The 20,072-nt window shown below is 65.4% G+C and overlaps 1 protein-coding gene across 3 annotated transcripts in view; it reads right to left on the reverse strand.

The window, feature by feature from the left end:
* LOC142074394 (dual specificity tyrosine-phosphorylation-regulated kinase 1B-like) overlaps window positions 1-20,072 on the reverse strand; it is a 34,109-nt gene that overhangs the window by 10,526 nt on the left and 3,511 nt on the right. Inside the window, exons 1-8 of one of the 3 annotated variants that reach the window (XM_075134994.1) lie at window positions 19,293-19,409; window positions 17,168-17,307; window positions 14,229-14,348; window positions 13,148-13,330; window positions 11,226-11,292; window positions 7,625-7,911; window positions 4,597-4,743; window positions 2,435-2,575 (exon numbers count right to left, since the gene is read on the reverse strand). In XM_075134994.1, the coding sequence (XP_074991095.1) occupies window positions 2,435-2,575; window positions 4,597-4,743; window positions 7,625-7,911; window positions 11,226-11,292; window positions 13,148-13,330; window positions 14,229-14,348; window positions 17,168-17,230 (1,008 nt within the window). In that variant the 5' untranslated portion in view covers window positions 17,231-17,307; window positions 19,293-19,409. Of the gene's footprint in view, window positions 1-2,434; window positions 2,576-4,596; window positions 4,744-7,624; window positions 7,912-11,225; window positions 11,374-13,147; window positions 13,331-14,228; window positions 14,349-17,167; window positions 17,308-19,292; window positions 19,410-20,072 lie in introns of those variants that run through there. The other 2 variants (XM_075134993.1, XM_075134995.1) reach the window with 2 other exon arrangements.

Genomic DNA, 20,072 nt, shown 5'->3' on the forward strand with positions numbered 1-20,072 from the left:
TGGGGGGGGACAAAGGAGGTTTAGGGGGTCCTTGGGGGGAGATTTGATGGTTTGGGGGTCCCTGGGGGGAGATCTGAGGGGTTTGGGGGTCCATGGGAGGAGATCTGATGGGTTTGGGGGTTCTTGGGGGAGATCTAAGGGATTTGGGGGTCCCCGGGGAGGGGAGAAAGGAGATTTAGGGGGTCCTTGGGGGGAGATTTGATGGTTTGGGGGTCCCTGGGAGGAGATCTGAGGGGTTTGGGGGTCCTTAGGGGAGACCTAAGGGATTTGGGGGTCAGAAAGGAGGTTTAGGGGGTTCTTGGGGGGAGATCTGATGGTTTGGGGGTCCCTGGGCGGAGGTCTGAGGGGTTTGGGGGTTCCTTGGGGGAGATCTGATGGGTTTGGGGGTCCTTGGGGGAGATCTAAGGGATTTGGGGGTCAGAAAGGAGGTTTAGGGGGTTCTTGGGGGGAGATCTGATGGTTTGGGGGTTCTTGGGGGGAACTGAGGAGTTTGGGGGTCCCTGGGGGAGGAGAAAGGAGGTTTAGGGGGTTCTTGGGGGGAGATTTGATGGTTTGGGGGTCCCTGGAAGGAGATCTGAGGGGTTTGGGGGTCCTTAGGGGAGATCTAAGGGATTTGGGGGTCAGAAAGGAGGTTTAGGGGGTTCTTGGGGGGAGATTTGATGGTTTGGGGGTCCCTGAGGGGAGATCTGAGGGGTTTGGGGGTCCCTGAGGGCGGAGAAAGGAGATTTAGGGGGTTCTTGGGGGAGATCTGATGGTTTGGGGGTCCTTGGGGGGAGATTTGATGGTTTGGGGGTCCCTGGGGGGAGATCTGATGCTTTGGGGGTCCCTGGGGGGAGATCTGATGGTTTGGGGGTTCTTGGGGGGAGATCTGAGGGGTTTGGGGGTCAGAAAGGAGGTTTAGGGGGTTCTTGGGGGGAGATCTGATGGCTTGGGGGTCCCTGGGGGGAGATCTGAAGGGTTTGGGGGTTCTTGGGGGGATCTGAGGGGTTTGGGGGTCCTTGGGGGGGGAGAAAGGAGGTTTAGGGGATTCTTGGGGGAGATTTGATGGTTTGGGGATTCTTGGGGGGAACTGAGGGGTTTGGGGGTCCTCGGGGAGGAGAGAAAGGAGGTTTAGGGGGTCCCTGGGGGGATCTGATGGTTTGGGGGGTCCCTGGGGGGGATCTGAGGGGTTTGGGGGTCCCTGGGGGATTCCTGGGGGGATCTGGGAGTCCCTCAGGCAAAGGAAGGAGGTTGGGGGGGGGGGGAGTTTGGGGGAGATCCAGGGGGTTTTGGGGGTCCCTGGGGCAGGGGAAGGGGGTTTGAGGGGGGCCCTTGGAGGCTCTGAACGGATACTGGGTCATACTGGGCCATACTGAGAGACCCTGAGGGGCAACTGGTCCATACTGGGAGACACTGGGATAGAATTCAGAGCCATTGGGACATCCTGGGAGGCACCTGGGAGGAACTGAGCGGATCCTGGGAGGTTTTGAAGATCTGCTGGACAATTCTGGGTGACCCTAAAAGCCTACTGGACCATACTGGTCCATACTGGGAGACCCTGAAATGCTACTGGGCCATACTGGGAGACACTGGGCTATGATTCAAAGCTGTTGGGACATCCCGGGAAGCACCTGGGAGGAACTGAGTGGGTCCGAGAAGGTTCTGAACATATACTGGACCATACTGGGTGACCCTAAAGGCTTACTGGACCATACTAGTCCATACTGGAGACTCTAAAGGGCTACTGGACCATACTGGGAGACAGTGGGATACAATTCAGAGCCATTGACATATCCTGGGAAACACCAAGGAGGAACTGAGTGGGTTCTGGAAGGTTCTGAAGATCTACTGGACCATACTGGGTGGCCCTAAAGAGCTACTGCACCATACTGGTTTATACTGGGAGATCCTCAAGGGCTACTGGTCCATACTGGGAGACACTGGGATACAATTCAGAGCCATTGGGACATCCTGGGAGGCATCTGGAAGGAACTGAGTGGATCCTGGGAGGTTCTGAAGATCTACTGGACCATACTGGGTGGCCCTAAAGGGCTACTGCACCATTCTGGTTTATACTGAGAGATCCTGAAGGCTACTGGGCCATACTGGGAGACACTGGGATACAATTCAGAGCCATTGAGACATCCTGGGAAGCACCAAAGTGGAACTGAGTGGGTCCTGGAAGGTTGTGAAGATCTACTGGACCATACTGGGTGGCCCTAAAGGCCTACTGGACTATACTGGTCTCTACTGGGAGACCCTGAAGTGCTACTGGGCCATACTGGGAAACACTGGGATACAATTCAGAGCCATTGCGACATCCTAGGAAGCACCTGGGAGGAACTGAGTAGATCCTGGGAGGTTCTGAAGATCTACTGGACCATACTAGGTGGTCCTAAAGGCCTACTGGGTCATACCGGTTTATACTGGTCCAAACTGGGAGCATCCCACTCACCTTCTTGCTCTCCTTGTTCTTTTTGAGGGCCCACCCCCCTTCCGGCAGCTTCTCGAAGTATTTGCGGGCTTTGGGGGCCTGGTCCAGCATGTGGGGGGGGGGCAGCCCCAGCACCTCCACGATCCGGTTCATCTGGTCGGCCTGGGGACAGGGACACGGGGGGGGACGTCACCGTTGTCCCCAAGGCCACCACTGTCCCCAAGGCCACCACTGTCCCCAGTAACATCCAAGCCCACCCCACCAGTTGGGGAACAGCAAAGGGGATGTGGCAGCCTTGAGATCATCATGGTGGGCCTCCAAAGTGACTTGGGGACGCAGATGTCCCCAAGGCCACCTTGGCCTTGTCAGGATGTCCCCGAGGTCCCCAAAGCCACCTTGGACCTGCCCAGGACACCCTTGTTGTCCCCAAGGCCACCTTGGCCTTGTCAGGATGTCCCCGAGGTCCCCAAAGCCACCTTGGACCTGCCCAGGACACCCTTGATGTCCCCAAGGCCACCTTGGCCTTGTCAGGATGTCCCCGAGGTCCCCAAAGCCACCTTGGACCTGCCCAGGACACCCTTGATGTCCCCAAGGCCACTCCGGCCCTGCCCAGGACACCCTTGATGTCCCCAAGGCCACCCTGGCCCTGCCCAGGGCACCCTCGATGTCCCCAAGGCCATCTCGGCCCTGCCCAGAACATCTTTGATGTCCCCAAGGCCACCTCAACCCTGCCCAGGACATCACCGGTGTCACTGAGGCCACCTTGGTCCTCCCAGAGATGTCCCCAGGGTCCCCAAGGCCACTCTGACCCCACTGGGGACGTCCCCGGGGTCCCCAAGGCCACCCTGACCCCGTTGGGGACATCTCTGGGGTCCCCAAGGCCACCCTGACCCCTTGGGGACCTCCCCAGGGTCCCCAAGGCCACCCAGGGACGTCCCTGGGGTCTCATCCCGCTTACCTTGGTGAAGCCCCGCCCACTTGAAGCCCCGCCCCAACCCATGACGCCACGCCCCCACTCTTAGCCCTGCCCCACCCAGATCCCACCCCTTCCCTGTCAGGCCCCGCCCCCCTGTATAAGCCCAACCCACCTCAGAGGCGCTTTCAATGTGCAACCCCAACAGGCCTGGCCCCGCCCCCTCCCAGGAGACCCCGCCCCCTTGGGCAGGAGGCCACGCCCACCTGATTGGAACGGCTAAATACAGGCTCCCCACTGTGCATGGCCCCGCCTCCCCGCCCCAAGCCCCGCCCCTCATCCTGAGGCCCCGCCCCCTCGCCCCAAGCCCCACCCACCTTCTTAGCACGGCCAAAGAGGGGCTCCCCAGTACGTAACTTCCCCAGGTCTGACCCCGCCTCCCCTGCCCCAAGCCCCACCCCCTCACCTGCAGGCCCCACCCCCGTATCACGAGGCCCTGCCCCTTCTCGAAGCCCCGCCCACCTCATTAGCATTGCTGAAAAGGGGCTCGCTGGTGTGCATCTCCCCCGGGTCTGACCCCACCTCCCCGCCCCAAGCCCCACCCCTCACCCTCAGGCACCACCCCCACACCCAGCAGGCCCCGCCCCTTCTCCCAAGCCACGCCCACCTCGCTGCTGCTGCTGAAGAGACACTTCCTGGTGTGCACCTCCCCCGGGCCTGACCCCACCTCCCTGCCCCAAGCCCCACCCCTCACCCTCAGGCCCCACCCCCACGCCCAGCAGGCCACGCCCCCACACCTAGCAGGCCCCGCCCCTTCTCCCAAGCCACGCCCACCTCGTTGACATTGCTGAGGAGGGGCTCACCAGTGTGCACCTCCCCCGGGCCTGACCCCACCTCCCCGCCCCAAGCCCCACCCCTCACCCCCAGGCCACGCCCCCACACCCAGCAGGCCCCGCCCCTTCTCCCAAGCCACGCCCACCTCGTTGACATTGCTGAGGAGGGGCTCACCGGTGTGCACCTCCCCCGGGCCTGACCCCACCTCCCCGCCCCAAGCCCCACCCCTCACCCTCAGGCCCCGCCCCCACACCCAGCAGGCCCCGCCCCTTCTCCCAAGCCACGCCCACCTCGTTGACATTGCTGAGGAGGGGCTCACCGGTGTGCACCACCCCCAGGGCCTGACCCCACCTCCCCGCCCCAAGCCCCACCCCTCACCTGCAGGCCCCGCCCCCTCGCCCAGCAGGCCCCGCCCACTCCCTCAGGCCCCGCCCACCTCGTTGGCGCCGCTGAAGAGGGGCTCGCCCGTGTGCATCTCCACCAGGATGCAGCCCAGGGACCACATGTCGATGGCCAGGTCGTAGGGCAGCCCCAGCAGCACCTCGGGGGAGCGGTAGAAGCGGCTCTGGATGTACTGGTAGATCTGGGGAGGGGGCGGGGCGTCAGCTGGAGGGGGCGGGGACATGCCCCGGGGGGCGGGGTTGTGCCGGGGAGGCGGGGCCATGCCGCCCAGGGGCGGGGTTTAGCGCTAAAGGGAGTGGCAGAGCCCCTTTGAGAGATGGGGGGGTTGTGTCTTTAAAAAGGGGCGGGGTGATTGCTCAGGGGGCGTGGCTACACCCAAGGGGCGTGGCCGGGCCCAAAGGGGGCGGAGCTCAGCCCCCAGGGGCAGGAGAACACTGGGGCAGGGTGAGCTGGAAGGGGCGTGGCTACAGGGAGGGGGCGTGATCAGGTCCCAGAGGGCGGGGCTTGGCCCCATAGTGGGCGGGGCTTAGAACACTCAAATGGGACTGAGGCAGGTCTGCCCCAGTCTGGGAGGTGGAGTCAAGGGAAGGGGGTGTGTCCTTATGGCCTGGGGCGGGGCTTCATCCTCAAGGGGGCGGTCCCTCATCTACAAGGGGGCGGGGCTTAGTGGTCCATGGCCCCAAATGGGCCTGGGGAAGGACTCAGCATCCCAGGGGCGGGACTTCCCAGCCCAGGAGGCGGAGCCAAGGCAGGGGGTGTGTCTTTATGGCCTGGGGGCGGGGCTAATTCCTTCAGGGGCAGGGCTAATTCCTTCAGGGGGCAGGGCTTCATCCTCAAGGGGGTGGGGCTTCGTGGTCCATAGCCCCAAACCAGCCTGGGAAAGGACTCAGCACCCTGGGGGCGGGTCTTCCTGGCCCGGGAGGCGGAGCCAAGGCAGGGGGTGTGTCTTTATGGCCTGGGGGCGGGGCTAATTCCTTCAGGGGACAGGGCTAATTCCTTCAGGGGGCAGGGCTTCATCCTCAAGGGGGTGGGGCTTCATGGTCCATAGCCCCAAACCAGCCTGGGAAAGGACTCAGCACCCTGGGGGCGGGTCTTCCCAGCCTGGGAGGCGGAGCCAAGGCAGGGGGGTGTCCCTATGGACTGTGGGTGGGGCTTCATCCTCAAGGGGGTGGTCCTTCATCCTCAAGGGGGCGGGGCTTCATGGTCCATAGCCCCAAACCAGCCTGGGAAAGGACTCAGCACCCTGGGGGCGGGTCTTCCCAGGCCGGGAGGCGGAGCCAAGGCAGGGAGTGTGTCTTTATGGCCTGGGGGCGGGGCTAATTCCTTCAGGGGGCAGGGCTAATTCCTTCAGTGGGCGGGGCTTCATCCTCAAGGGGGTGGGGCTTCATGGTCCATAGCCCCAAACCAGCCCAGGGAAGGACTCTCCATTCTGGGGGGGCGGGTCTGCCCAGCCCAGGAGGTGGAGCCAAGGCAAGGGGTGTGTCTTTATGGCCTGGGGGTGGGGCTTAGCTCTCCAGGGGGCAGGGCTAATTCCTTCAGGGGGCGGGGCTTCATCCTCAAGGGGGTGGGGCTTCGTGGTCCATAGCCCCAAACCAGCCTGGGAAAGGACTCTCCATTCTGGGGGGGCGGGTCTTCCCAGCCCAGGAGGCGGAGCCAAGGCAGGGGGTGTGTCTTTATGGCCTGGGGGCGGGGCTAATTCCTTCAGGGGACAGGGCTAATTGCTTCAGGGGGCAGGGCTTCATCCTCAAGGGGGTGGGGCTTCGTGGTCCATAGCCCCAAACCAGCCTGGGAAAGGACTCAGCACCCTGGGGGCGGATCTTCCCAGGCCGGGAGGCGGAGCCAAGGCAGGGGGTGTGTCCTTATGGCCTGGGGGTGGGGCTAATTCCTTCAGGGGGCAGGGTTTCATCTTCAAGGGGGTGGGGCTTCATGGTCCATAGCCCCAAACCAGCCCAGGGAAGGACTCTCCATCCTGGGGGGGGCGGGTCTTCCCAGGCCAGGAGGCGGAGCCAAGGCAAGGGGTGTGTCCTTATGGCCTGGGGGTGGGGCTTAGCTCTCCAGGGGGCAGGGCTTCATCCTCAAGGGGGTGGGGCTTCGTGGTCCATAGCCCCAAACCAGCCTGGGGAAGGACTCTGCACCCCGGGGGCGGGTCTTCCCAGCCTGGGAGGCGGAGCCAAAGCAGGGGGGGTGTCCCTATGGACTGTGGGTGGGGCTTCATCCTCAAGGGGGTGGTCCTTCATCCTCAAGGGGGCGGGGCTTCATGGTCCATAGCCCCAAACCAGCCTGGGAAAGGACTTAGCACCCTGGGGGCGGATCTTCCCAGGCTGGGAGGCGGAGCCAAGGCAGGGGGTGTGTCCTTATGGCCTGGGGGTGGGGCTAATTCCTTCAGGGGGCAGGGCTAATTCCTTCAGTGGGCGGGGCTTCATCCTCAAGGGGGTGGGGCTTCATGGTCCATAGCCCCAAACCAGCCTGGGAAAGGACTCAGCACCCTGGGGGCGGGTCTTCCCAGGCTGGGAGGTGGAGCCAAGGCAAGGGGTGTGTCCTTATGCCTTGGGGGTGGGGCTTAGCTCTCCAGGGGGCAAGGCTTAGTGGTCCATAGCCCTAAACCAGCCCAGGCAAGGACTCAGCATCCTGGGGGGTGGGTCTTCCCGGCCCGGGAGGCGGAGCCAAGGCAGGGGGTGTGTCTTTATGGCCTGGGGGCGGGGCTAATTCCTTCAGGGGGCAGGGCTAATTCCTTCAGGGGGCGGGGCTTCATCCTCAAGGGGGTGGGGCTTCGTGGTCCATAGCCCCAAACCAGCCTGGGAAAGGACTCAGCACCCTGGGGGCGGGTCTTCCCAGCCTGGGAGGCGGAGCCAAGGCAGGGGGGTGTCCCTATGGACTGTGGGTGGGGCTTCATCCTCAAGGGGGTGGTCCTTCATCCTCAAGGGGGCGGGGCTTCATGGTCCATAGCCCCAAACCAGCCTGGGAAAGGACTTAGCACCCTGGGGGCGGGTCTTCCCCACCCGAGAGGCGGAGCCAAACGAGGTGGGCGTGTCCCCGGGGGGGGGGTGTCGGGGGGGCCTCACCCTCTGGCCGAGCTGACAGGAACTCCCGAAGTCGACGATTTTGACGGCGGAGCGTTTGGGGTTGCAGAGGAGGATGTTCTCGGGTTTGAGGTCGCAGTGGATGATGCTGAGCTCGGGGGTGGCGAGGAAGAGGAGGGCGGCGCAGAGCTGCTGGGCGAACTTGCGGGTGAGGTTGAGGGAGACGCCGCGGAAGTTGGTGTTGCGGAGGAGGTCGTAGAGGTTGTAGGAGAGGAGCTCGAAGGCCAGGCAGAGGTGGTTGCGGAACATGAAGTGGCGCTTGAGGTGGACTGGTTTTGGGGGGGGGGGGGAGGGCGGGGGGAGGGGCAGGGAGGAAAATGGGGGGAGGGGGAGGCGGTTGGAGGGCGGCCTTGGGACCCCCCATAGGCCCCAAACCCCCCCATAGACCCCCACCCCCGCCATAGACTCCAAATCCTCCTATAGATCCCAAACCCTCCCCATAGACCCCAAATCCTCCTCTATAAACCCCCCCCCAGACCCCACCCCCCCATAAGCCCCAAACCCTCCTCTATAGACCCCAACCCCCCCTATAAATCACGACCCTCTCCCCACAGACCCCACCCCCCCATAAGCCCCAAACGCCCCCATAGGCCCCAAATCCCCCCTATAGGCCCCAAATCCTCCTCTATAGACCCCAACCCCCCCACAGGCCCCAAACCCCCCCACAGGCCTCAAACCCACCCCTATAAACCCAACCCCCCCCATAGGCCCCAAACACCCCCCATAGGCCCCAAATCCCCCCTATAGACCCCAACCCCCCCTCCATAGGCCCCAAACCCCCCCTATAACCCCCAGCCTTTATAGTCCCCAGCCCCTGTAGACACCCCCCCTATAGATCCCTGCTCCGCCTATAGGCTCCAACCCCCCCCCCACAGGCCCCAAACCCCCCCACAGGCCCCAAATCCCCCCCTATAAACCCCCAACCCCCCCTATAGCCCCCAGCCCCTATAGCCCCCAGCCCCTACAGACACCCCCGCTATAGACCCCGGCCCCCCCACAGGCCCCAAACTCCCCCATAGGCCCCAAACCCCCCCACAGACCCCAACCCCCATAGACACCCCCTCTATAAACCCCGGCCCCCGCCACAGGACCCAAACCCCCCCATAGGCCCCAACCCCCCCCTATAGCCCCTGCCCCTATAGACACACCCACTATAGACCCCGGCCCCCCCACAGGCCCCAACCCCCCCACAGGCCCCAAATCTCCCCACAGGCCCCCAAACCCCCGCATAGGCCCCAAACCCCTCCTATAAACCCCCAACCCCTATAGACACCCCCTCTATAGACCCTGGCCCCCCTACAGGCCCCAACCCCCCCACAGGCCCCAAACCCCCGCATAGGCCCCAAACCCCTCCTATAAACCCCAAACCCCACCTATAAACCCCAGCCCCTATAGCCCCAGCCCCTACAGACACTCCCCCTATAGACCCCGGCCCCCTCACAGGTCCCAAACCCCCCCCATAAGCCCAGCCCCTATAGCCCCAGCCCCTATAGCCCCAGCCCCTATAGCCCCAGCCCCTACAGACACTCCCCCTACAGACCCCGGCCCCCTCACAGGCCCCAAACCCCCCCCCTAGGCCCCAAACCCCTGCATAGGCCTCAAACCCCCCCTATAAACCCCAACCCCCCCCTATAGCTCCCAGTCCCTATAGACAACCCCCCTATAGACCCCGGCCCCCCCACAGGCCCCAAACTCCCCCATAGGCCCCAAACTCCCCCCATAGGCCCCACCCTCTATAGACACGCTCTATACGCCCCACCCGGCCCCTATAGCCCCAGCCCCTATAGACACCCCCCTTATAGACCCCAGCCCCCCCTCAGGCCCCAACCCCCCCCATAGGCCCCAAACCCCCCCATAGGCCTCAAATCCCCCCACAGGCCCCAAATCCCCCCACAGGCCCCAAACCCCCCCACAGGCCCCAACCCCCCCCCCATAAACCCCCAACCCCCCCTATAGCCCCAGCCCCTATAGACACCCCCCTATAGACCCCAGCCCCCCCTCAGGCCCCCAATCCCTCCCATAGGCCCCAAACCCTCCCATAGGCCTCAAATCCCCCCACAGGCCCCAAACTCCCGCATAGGTCCCAAACCCCCCCCATAAACCCCCAACCCCCCCTATAGCCCCAGCCCCTATAGACACCCCCCTATAGACCCCGGCCCCCTCTCAGGCCCCAACCCCCCCCATAGGCCCCAAACCCTCCCATAGGCCTTAAATCCCGCCACAGGCCTCAAATCCCCCCCACAGGCCCCAACCCCCCCCCCATAGGCCCCAAACCCCCCCTATAACCCCCAGCCTTTATAGCCCCCAGCCCCTATAGACACCCCCCCTATAGACCCCGGCCCCCCCACAGGCCCCAAACCCTCCCATAGGTCTCAAACCCCCACATAGGCCTCAAATCCCCCCACAGGCCCCAAACTCCCGCATAGGCCCCAAACCTCCCCATAGGCCCCAAACCCCCCCACAGGCCCCAAACCCCCCCCATAAACCCCCAACCCCCCCTATAGCCCCAGCCCCTATAGCCCCAGCCCTTATAGACACCCCCTCTATAGACCCCGGCCCCCCTCAGGCCCCAAACCCTCCCATAGGCCTCAAATCCCCCCACAGGCCCCAAACCCCCGCATAGGCCCCAACCCCCCCCCATAGGCCCCAAACCCCCCCACAGGCCCCAAACCCCCCCCATAAACCCCCAACCCCCCCCATAAACCCCCAACCCCCCCTATAGCCCCAGCCCCTATAGACACCCCCCCTATAGACCCCGGCCCCCTCTCAGGCCCCAACCCCCCCCATAGGCCCCAAACCCTCCCATAGGCCTCAAATCTCCCCACAGGCCCCAAACCCCCGCATAGGCCCCAACCCCCCCCCATAGGCCCCAAACCCCCCCCATAAACCACCAACCCCCCCTATAGCCCCAGTCCCTATAGACACCCACCCTATAGACCCTGGCCCCCCCTCAGGCCCCAACCCCCCCCATAGGCCCCAAACCCTCCCACAGGCCTCAAATCCCCCCACAGGCCCCAAACCCCCCCATAGGCCCCAACCCCCCCCCATAGGCCCCAAACCCCCCCACAGGCCCCAAACCTCCCCCATAAACCCCCAACCCCCCCCATAAACCCCCAACCCCCCCTATAGCCCCAGCCCCTATAGACATCCCCCCTATAGACCCCAGCCCCCCCTCAGGCCCCCAATCCCTCCCATAGGCCCCAAACCCTCCCATAGGCCTCAAATCCCCCCACAGGCCCCAAACTCCCGCATAGGCCCCAAACCCCCCCACAGGCCCCAAACCCCCCCACAGGCCCCAAACCTCCCCCATAAACCCCCAACCCCCCCTATAGCCCCCAGCCCCTATAGCCCCAGCCCCTATAGACACCCCCCCTATAGACCCCAGCCCCCCCACAGGCCCCAACCCCCCCCATAGGCCCCAAACCCCCCCACAGGCCCCAAACCCTCCCATAGGCCTCAAATCCCCCCACAGGCCCCAAACTCCCGCATAGGCCCCAACCCCCCCCATAGGCCCCAAACCTCCCCATAGCCCCCTATAGCCCCTATAGCCCCTATGGCCCCTATAGCCCCTATAGCCCCGTACCGATGTAGTACTTCATCTCGGCCTGGTGGCGGTTCATCAGCTGGAGGAGGCGCAGCTCGATCTGGGCCTGGTGCAGGAAGGCGGCCTTGTTCTTGATGATCTTGATGGCCACCCACTCCCGGGCCTGGTGGTCGTAGGCCTTCACCACCTGGGGGGGGGGTTGGGGGGTGCGGGGGGGGTGGGGTGGGGGGGAGGGGTAGAGGGGGGTTGGGGGTGCAGGGAGGTGGGGGGGGGGTTGGGGGGCGCAGGGAGGTGGGGGGGGTTGGGGGGGGTGGGGGGGGTTGGGGGAGTGGGGTAGAGGGGGGTTGGGGGGTGCAGGGAGGTGGGGGTTGGGGAGCACGGGGGGGGTTGGGGGGCGCAGGGAGGTGGGGGGGAGGGGTTGGGGGGTGCGGGGGGGTTGGGGGGCGCAGGGAGGTGGGGGTTGGGGGGTGTGGGGGGGGTTGGGGGGGTGGGGGGGGGAGGGGTTGGGGAGCACGGGGGGGGTTGGGGGGTGTGGGGGGGGTTGGGGGTGTGGGGTAGAGGGGGGTTGGGGGGTGCAGGGAGGTGGGGGGAGGGGGGTTGGGGGGTGCGGGGGGGTTGGGGGCACAGGGAGGTGGAGGGGAGGGGGGTTGGGGGGTGCGGGGGTGTTGGGGGGGTGGGGGGGGGGGTTGGGGGGTGCAGGGAGGTGGGGGGGAGGGGGGTTGGGGGGCACGGGGGGGTTGGGGGGGTGGGGTGGGGGGGTTGGGGGGTGCAGGGAGGTGGGGTGGGGGGAGATGGGGGGGTTGAGGGGCGCAGGGAGGTGGGGGGAGGGGGTTGGGGGGGTGGGGTGGGGGGAGGGGTTGGGGGCACGGGGAGGGTGGGGGGGGTGGGGTGGGGGGGTTGGGGGGCGCAGGGAGGTGGGGGGAGGGGGGTTGGGGGGTGTGGGGGGGGTTGGGTGGCACGGGGGGGGTTGGGGGGGTGGGGTAGAGGGGGGTTGGGGGGCACGGGGGGGGGGGGAGAGGGGTTGTGGGGGTGGGGTGGGGGGAGGGGGGCAGGGGGGTGGGGTGGGGGGGAGGTGGGGGGGTTGAGGGGCGCAGGGGGGTTGGGGGTGCAGGGGGGGGAGAGTGTTGGGGGGTGCGGGGGGGGTTGGGGGGGTGGGGTGGGGGGGGTTGGGGGGGCGCAGGGGGGGTGGGGGGGAGAGGGGGGGTTGGGGGGAAAAAATGGGTTTTGGGGGCAAATGCTGGGGGGACCCCAAAACTGGCGGGGGGACCCCAGGAGTACAGAGGGGACCTGGGGACACCGGTGGGAGCCGGGGGGACCCCAAAGGTGCCGTGGGGACCCCAGTGGCTGCCAGGGGACCCCAAAAATGCTGTAAGGACCCCAGGGACGCCACGGGGACGTCATGGGGACCCCAGGGCTGAACCCCGAGGGACCTGGGGACACCAGTGGGTGCCGGGGGGGGACCCCAAAGGTGCTGTGGGGACACCAGTGGGTGCTGTGGGCACCCCAAAAATGCTGTAAGGACCTCAAGGATGCCACGGGGACCCCAGGGATGTCACAGGGACCCCACAGCTGAACCCCAAGGGACACAGGAACACCAGTGGGTGCTGTGGGGACACCAGTGGGTGCTGTGGGCACCCCAGAAATGCTGTAAGGATCCCACGGAGGCCATGGGGACATCATGGGGACCCCAGGGATACCCCGGGGCACCTCTGGCTGAACCCCAAGGGACGCGGGGACACCAGTGGGTGGCGGGGGGACCCCAAAGGTGCTGTGGGGACGCCAGTGGGTGCTGTGGAGACACCAGTGGGTGCTGTGGAGACACCAAAAATGCTATAAGGACCCCAAGGACACCACGGGGATGCGATGGGGACCCCAGGGACGCCCCGGGGCTTAACCCCGAGGGACGCGTGGACACCGGTGGGTGCCGGGTGGGCGGGTGGGAGTGGGTGGGTGGCCCCCACCTGGCCGAAGGAGCCCTTGCCGATGAGGGAGTCGATCTCGTAGCGCTCCAGCCAGCGCTCGCCGCTGCGGACGATGTAGTCGTGGTTGTCGTCGTCGTAGCCCTGGTTGCAGAGGCGCCGCTCCTTGCGGGGGGCCTCGGGGGGGGCCGCCTGCGCCCGCCGCTTCTTCTTGGCGTAGTAGACCTGAGTGGGGGGGGGGTGGACACCCGTGGGGGGGGGGTGGACACTCGTGGGGGGGGGGTGGGCGCTTGTAGGGGGCGGGTGGGCGCTTGTGGGGGGGGGGGAGACCTGGGGGGGATGGGGGGGAGAGTTGTGGGGGATGGGGAGGGCATGTGGGGGGACCGTGGGGGGGAGGGGGACACCCGTGGGGGGGAGTGGGCACTCGTGGGGGTGGGGGGGACACCCGTGTGGGGGGGGTGGACACTCGTGGGGGGGAGGGGGAGGGATGCGGGAGGCTGGGGAGGGCATGTGGGGGGACCGTGGGGGGAGGGGGACACCCGTGGAGGGGAGTGGGCACTCGTGGGGGTGGGGGGGACACCCGTGGGGGGGGTGGACACTCGTGGGGCGGAGGGGGAGACCTGGGGGGGGAGGGGGGAGACTTGTGGGGGATGGGGAGAGCATGTGGGGGGACCGTGGGGGGGAGGGGGACACCCGTGGAGGGGAGTGGGCACTCGTGGGGGTGGGGGGGACACCCGTGGGGGGGGTGGACACTCGTGGGGGGGGAGACAAGACTTGTGGGGGATGGGGGGGGGATGCGGGAGGCTGGGGAGGGCATGTGGGGGGACCGTGGGGGGGAGGGGGACACCCGTGGGGGGGAGTGGGCACTCGTGGGGGTGGGGGGGACACCCGTGGGGGGGGGTGGACACTCGTGGGGGGGGGAGACGAGACTTGTGGGGGATGGGGGGGGATGCGGGAGGCTGGGGAGGGCATGTGGGGGGACCGTGGGGAGACGGGGGATCTACCCCTCCCGGAGCACCCATGGGTGCCAGAAACCCCCCCAGCAACCCCGGGGCTGCCCCAGGGTGGGTGTCACCGTGTTCCCCCCCCCCCAGCACCCGCGGGTGCCAGCACCCACGCTGACCTCATTGATGTGCTTGTAGGTCTTGATGAGGTCGACGGAGAGTTTGCGCAGGGGGGCGCTCCCCGCGTCCCGAAAGCTCAGGGGGATGCGGCGCTGCAGCAGGCTCAGCTCCGGCAGGATCTGGGGGGGGGCACTGGGGTGAACTGGGGCTCCCAGTAAGCTCTGGGAGGGAGGATTGGGGTGAACTGGGGGATTGGGGGGGGTCCCCAGGGGATCCTGGACCAGCCTTGACCCCCCCCCCAGTAGCACCCAGGGGGGTTGAGAGGGGGGTTTGGGGGTCCTGGTGGGCTGGGGGGGTTCCCAGTAGGCTCTGGGGGGCACTGGGGTAAACTGGGGGTCCCAGTAAGCTCTGGGAGGGGGGATTGGGGTGAACTGGGGGATTGGGGGGGGTCCCCAGGGGACTCTGGACCAGCCTTGACCCCTCTCCAGTAGCACCCAGGGGGGTTGAGAGGGGGGTTTGGGGGTCCTGATGGGGGCTGGGCAGGTCCCAGTAGGCTCGGGGGGGCACTGGGGTGAACTGGGGGTCCCAGAGGGCTCTGGGAGGGGGGACTGGGGTGAACTGGGGGATTGGAGGGGTCCCCAGGGGTCCCTGGACCAGCCTTGACCCCCCCCCAATAGCACCCAGGGGGGTTGAGAGGGGGGTTTGGGGGTCCTGATGGGGGCTGGGCGGGTGCCAGTAGGCTCGGGGGGGGCACTGGGGTGAACTGGGCCTCCCAGAGGGCTCTGGGAGGGGGGACTGGGGTGAATGGGGGATTGGGGGGGTCTCCAGGGGATCCTGGACCAGCCTTGACCCCCCCCCCCCAACAGCACCCAGGGGGGTTAAGAGGGGTTTTGGGGGTCCTGCTGGGCTGGGGGGGTTCCCAGTAGGCTCTGGGGGGGCACTGGGGTGAACTGGGGGTCCCAGTAGACTCTGGGAGGGGGGACTGCGGTGAACTGGGGGATTGGGGGGGTCTCCAGGGGATCCTGGACCAGCCTTGACCCCCCCCAGTAGCACCCAGGGGGGTTGAGAGGGGGGTTTGGGGGTCGCAGTGGGGAGGGGGGGAGATATGGGGGGGCTGGGGGGGGTCCCAGTAAGTTCTGGGGGGCACTGGGGTGAACTGGGGGATTGGGGGGGTCCCCAGGGGTTCCTGGACCAGCCTTGACCCCCCCCCCCAACAGCACCCAGGGGGGTTGAGAGGGGTTTTGGGGGTCCTGGTGGGCTGGGGGGGTTTCCAGTAGGCTCTGGGGGGCACTGGGGTAAACTGGGGGTCCCAGTAAGCTCTGAGAGGGGGGATTGGGGTGAACTGGGGGATTGGGGGGGGTCCCCAGGGGACTCTGGACCAGCCTTGACCCCTCCCCAGTAGCACCCAGGGGGGTTGAGAGGGGGGTTTGGGGGTCCTGATGGGGGCTGGGCGGGTGCCAGTAGGCTCGGGGGGGGGCACTGGGGTGAACTGGGCCTCCCAGAGGGCTCTGGGAGGGGGGACTGGGGTGAACTGGGGGATTGGAGGGGTCCCCAGGGGTCCCTGGACCAGCCTTGACCCCCCCCCCCAATAGCACCCAGGGGGGTTGAGAGGGGATTTTGGGGGTCCTGGTGGGCTGGGGGGCTTCCCAGTAGGCTCTGAGGGGGCACTGGGGTGAACTGGGGGTCCCAGTAGACTCTGGAAGGGGGGACTGCGGTGAACTGGGGGATTGGGGGGGTCTCCAGGGGATCCTGGACCAGCCTTGACCCCCCCCAGTAGCACCCAGGGGGCTTGAGAGGGGGTTTTGGGGGTCGCAGTGGGGAGGGGGGGAGATATGGGGGGGCTGGGGGGGGGTCCCAGTAAGTTCTGGGGGGCACTGGGGTGAACTGGGGGATTGGGGGGGGTCCCCAGGGGTTCCTGGACCAGCCTTGCCCCCCCCCCCCCCCCCCCAACAGCACCCAGGGGGGTTGAGAGGAGTTTTGGGGGTCCTGGTGGGCTGGGGGGGTTTCCAGTAGGCTCTGGGGGGCACTGGGGTAAACTGGGGGTCCCAGTAAGCTCTGGGAGGGGGGATTGGGGTGAACTGGGGGATTGGGGGGGTCCCCAGGGGACCCTGGACCAGCCTTGACCCCCCCCAACAGCACCCAGGGGGGTTGAGAGGGGATTTTGGGGGTCCTGGTGGGCTGGAGGGGTTCCCAGTAGGCTCTGGGGGGGCACTGGGATGAACTGGGAGTCCCAGTGGGCTCTATAGGGGGGATATGGGAGGAATTGGGGGGGGCTGAGGGGGTCCCAGTAGGCTCTTGGGGGGCACTGGGGGGAACTGGGAGCTCCAGCATTCCCAGAGGTGCCCCCAGGGGTCCCAGGGGTCCCAGTGCCCCCCCCCAAGGGTCCGAGGGGTCCTAGTGCCCCCCCTCCCCATTTCAGGGGTCCCAGGGGTCCTAGTGCCCCCCCTCCCCATTTCAGGGGTCCCAGCACCCCCCCCTGCCCCATTTCAAGGGTCCCAGGGGTCCTAGTGCCCCCCCTCCCCATTTCAGGGGTCCCAGGGGTCCTAGTGCCCCCCCTCCCCATTTCAGGGGTCCCAGGGGTCCTAGTGTCCCCCCTCCCCATTTCAGGGGTCCCAGGGGTCCAAGTGCCCCCCCTCCCATTTCAAGGGTCCCAGCGCCCCCCCCTCCCCATTTCAAGGGTCTCAGGGATCCTAGTGCCCCCCCTCCCCATTTCAGGGGTCCTAGGGCTCCTAGTGCCCCCCCTCCCCATTTCAGGGGTCCCAGGGCTCCTAGTGCCCCCCCTCCCCATTCCAGGGGTCCCAGGGGTCCTAGTGCCCCCCCTCCCCATTTCAGGGGTCCCAGGAGTCCTAATGCCCCCCCCTCCATTTCAGGGGTCCTAGTGCCCCCCCTCCCCATTCCAGGGGTCCCAGGGGTCCTAGTGCCCACCGCCCGTCGGTCCCAGGGGTCCCAGTGACACTCCCCCACCCCGGGGTGCCCCCCCGCCCCGGTTTGGGGGTACCTGGGGGGGCTCGGCCATGGGCTGGAGGCTGGCGAAGGGGGCATGGCCGGGCTGGCCCGACATGGTGGGCTCAGAGCGGAGCCAAGAGCCCGGCCAGGCCGGCCCCGGGCATCCTGCGCTGCGGCCACGGCTGCCGCCACCTGCGGGGAGAGAGCGGGGGGGGAGGAAGGCTCAGCCGGGGCTGGGGGGCGGGGCCCTGAATCAGCCCTGCCCCCCCCCAAACCCGCCACGGCCACTCCAGGGAGCAGGGAGCTGTGGTTGGTGTTGACTATCAGTAGGGACCAGAGTGAACGCGCACAACGAGTGGCCTAATTTCATTTTTTAGAAGGGACTAAATCAACGTTCAACCGTCAGTAGGGACCAGAGTGAACGCACACAAAACATGGCCTGAGCTCAACTCTTGCAGTGGACAAAATCAACAGTCGACCATCAGTAGGGACCAGAGTGAACGTGGACGACACATGGCCTAATTTAATCTTTTAGAAGGGACTAAACCAACGTTCAAGCATCGGTAGGGACCAGAGTGAACGTGCACAACAAGCGGCTCAATTTCATCTTTTAGAAGGGATAGAATCAACGTTCAACCGTCAGTAGGGACCAGAGTGAATGCTCACAAAATATGGCCTGAAATCACCTCTGGCAGTGGACAAAATCAACAATCCACCATCCCTAGGGACCAGAGTGAACGCGGACAACACGTGACCTAATTTAATCTTTTAAAAGAGACTAAACCAACGTTCAACCACCAGTAGGGTCCAAAGTGAACACCCACAAAATATGGCCCGAAATATCTCTGGCAGTGGACAAAAATCAACGGTTGACCATCACTAGGGACCAGAGTGAACGTGCACAACAAGCAGCCTAATTTCATCTTTTAGAAGGGATGGAATCAACGTTCAACCGTCAGTAGGGACCAGAGTGAACGTGCACAAAATATGGCCTGAAATCATCTCTGGCAGTGGACAAAATCAACGGTCGACCATCAGTAGGGACCAGAGTGAACGCACACAACGAACGGGCCAATCTCATCAATTGGAGGGAGCAAGATCGAGGGTCGACCGCCAGTAGGGCCCAGAGTGAACGCGCACAAAACGCGGCCCCAGCCACGCCGCGTTGAGCAGGCAGGATTAACCTGTAGCCACCAGTAGGGCCCAGAGTGAACACAAGCAACAACCTCATCCCTCGGGGTGGGCAAAACCAACGGTCGACCGTCAGTAGGGCCCAGAGTGAACGCGCCCAACGAATGACCTCGCCCTTGGAGGGAGCGAGATGGGTTCTTGGCCATCAGTAGGGCCCAGAGTGAACGGGGCGGGTGCCACCAGCCTGTCCCGCCCCCCAGGAGGCCACACCCCTTCCCCGGCCATCAGTAAGGCCCAGAGTGAATGGGGCGGGTGCCCCCAGCCTGCCCCCACCCCCCAGGAGGCCACACCCCTTTCCCAGACCATCAGTAGGGCCCAGAGTGAACGGGGTGGGTGCCCCCAGCCCGCCCTGCCCCCCAGGAGGCCACACCCCTTTCCCGGCCATCAGTAGGGCCCAGAGTGAACACAGGGCGGGTGCCCCCGGCCTGTCCCCGCCCCCCAGGAGGCCACACCCCTCCCCGAGCCATCAGTAGGGCCCAGAGTGAACACAGGGCGGGGAGGGGGGGGAGAGGCCGTTCTACCCACTGGTGTCACCCGCCATGGCAACAGGCTTCCCATTGGCTGCCCGCCCTTCTCGGCAGCCAATAGGGAACTGGCAGCCCTGGAGCTGGGCGGGGCCTAAATACCCTCCCCTGGGTCCTAAATCCCGCCCCCGGGGGGGCATTAAGGGGCTCAAAGGGCCCAGGTGAAACCAGTATGGCCCAGTATGGGGGGGAAGAAACTGGGAGGTAGTACTGGGGGGGTTCTGTGCCTCAGTTTACCTGTGGGGGGGCGGAACTGGGACAGGGCTGGGATGGGGGGGAACTGGGATGGGACTGGGGAGAACTGGGAGAGGGCTGGGATGAGTGGGGGGAGGAACTGGGGGGAACTGGGATGGGACTGGGATGCTGTGCAGGGAGGAACTGGGGGGAACTGGGATGGGACTGGGAGGAACTGGGATGTCCAACCAGTACTGGGGGACCCAAACCAATATGGGAAGAGCATACCTGTACTGGGAGAACTGGAAGACTCACAGTAGTACTGGGAGAGTCGTACTGGTACTGGGTGGAAGTGGAGAATTCATACTGGTGCTGGGAAAATCCATGGTTCCATATTGGTACTGGGAGAACTGGGGGATGCATACTGGTACTGGCACACTCATACTGATACTGGGAGAGTCACACCTGTGCTGGGACAACTGGGGCAGCTATACTGATATGGGGGGATGCATACTGGTACTGGGAACACTGGGGGATCCAGCAGGGTCATACTGGTACTGGGGAATCCATACTGGTACTGGGAAAACTGAAAATCCTATACTGGTACTGGGAAATCCATATTGGTGGTGGTAGAGTCATACTAGTACTGGGACAACTGGGAGGCTCATACTGGTCCCGGGGGATCTATACTGGTACTGGGAGGCTCATACTGGTTGTGGGGGATCCATACTGGTCCTGGGAGAGTCACACCTGTACTGGGACAACTGGCAAATCTACACTGGTGCTAGGAGAGTCATACTGGTCCTGGGGGAATCATACTGGTGTCAGGAACGTCATACCGGTACTGGGAAAACTGGGAAATCTATACTGGTGCCAGGAAGATCATACTGGTACTGGGGGATCCATACTGGTGCTGGGAGACTCATACTGGTTCTGCGGGATCCATACTGGTGCTGGGCGGGTCATACTGGTAGCGGGAGATCCGTACTTGTACTGGGAGGGTCGTACCTGTACTGGGATACCTGGGAGAGCTATACTGGTGCTGGGAGACTCATACTGGTAGTAAGG

Source organism: Calonectris borealis, chromosome 35 (assembly GCF_964195595.1).
Source record: "Calonectris borealis chromosome 35, bCalBor7.hap1.2, whole genome shotgun sequence".
Classification (NCBI taxonomy): Eukaryota; Metazoa; Chordata; class Aves; order Procellariiformes; family Procellariidae; genus Calonectris; species Calonectris borealis.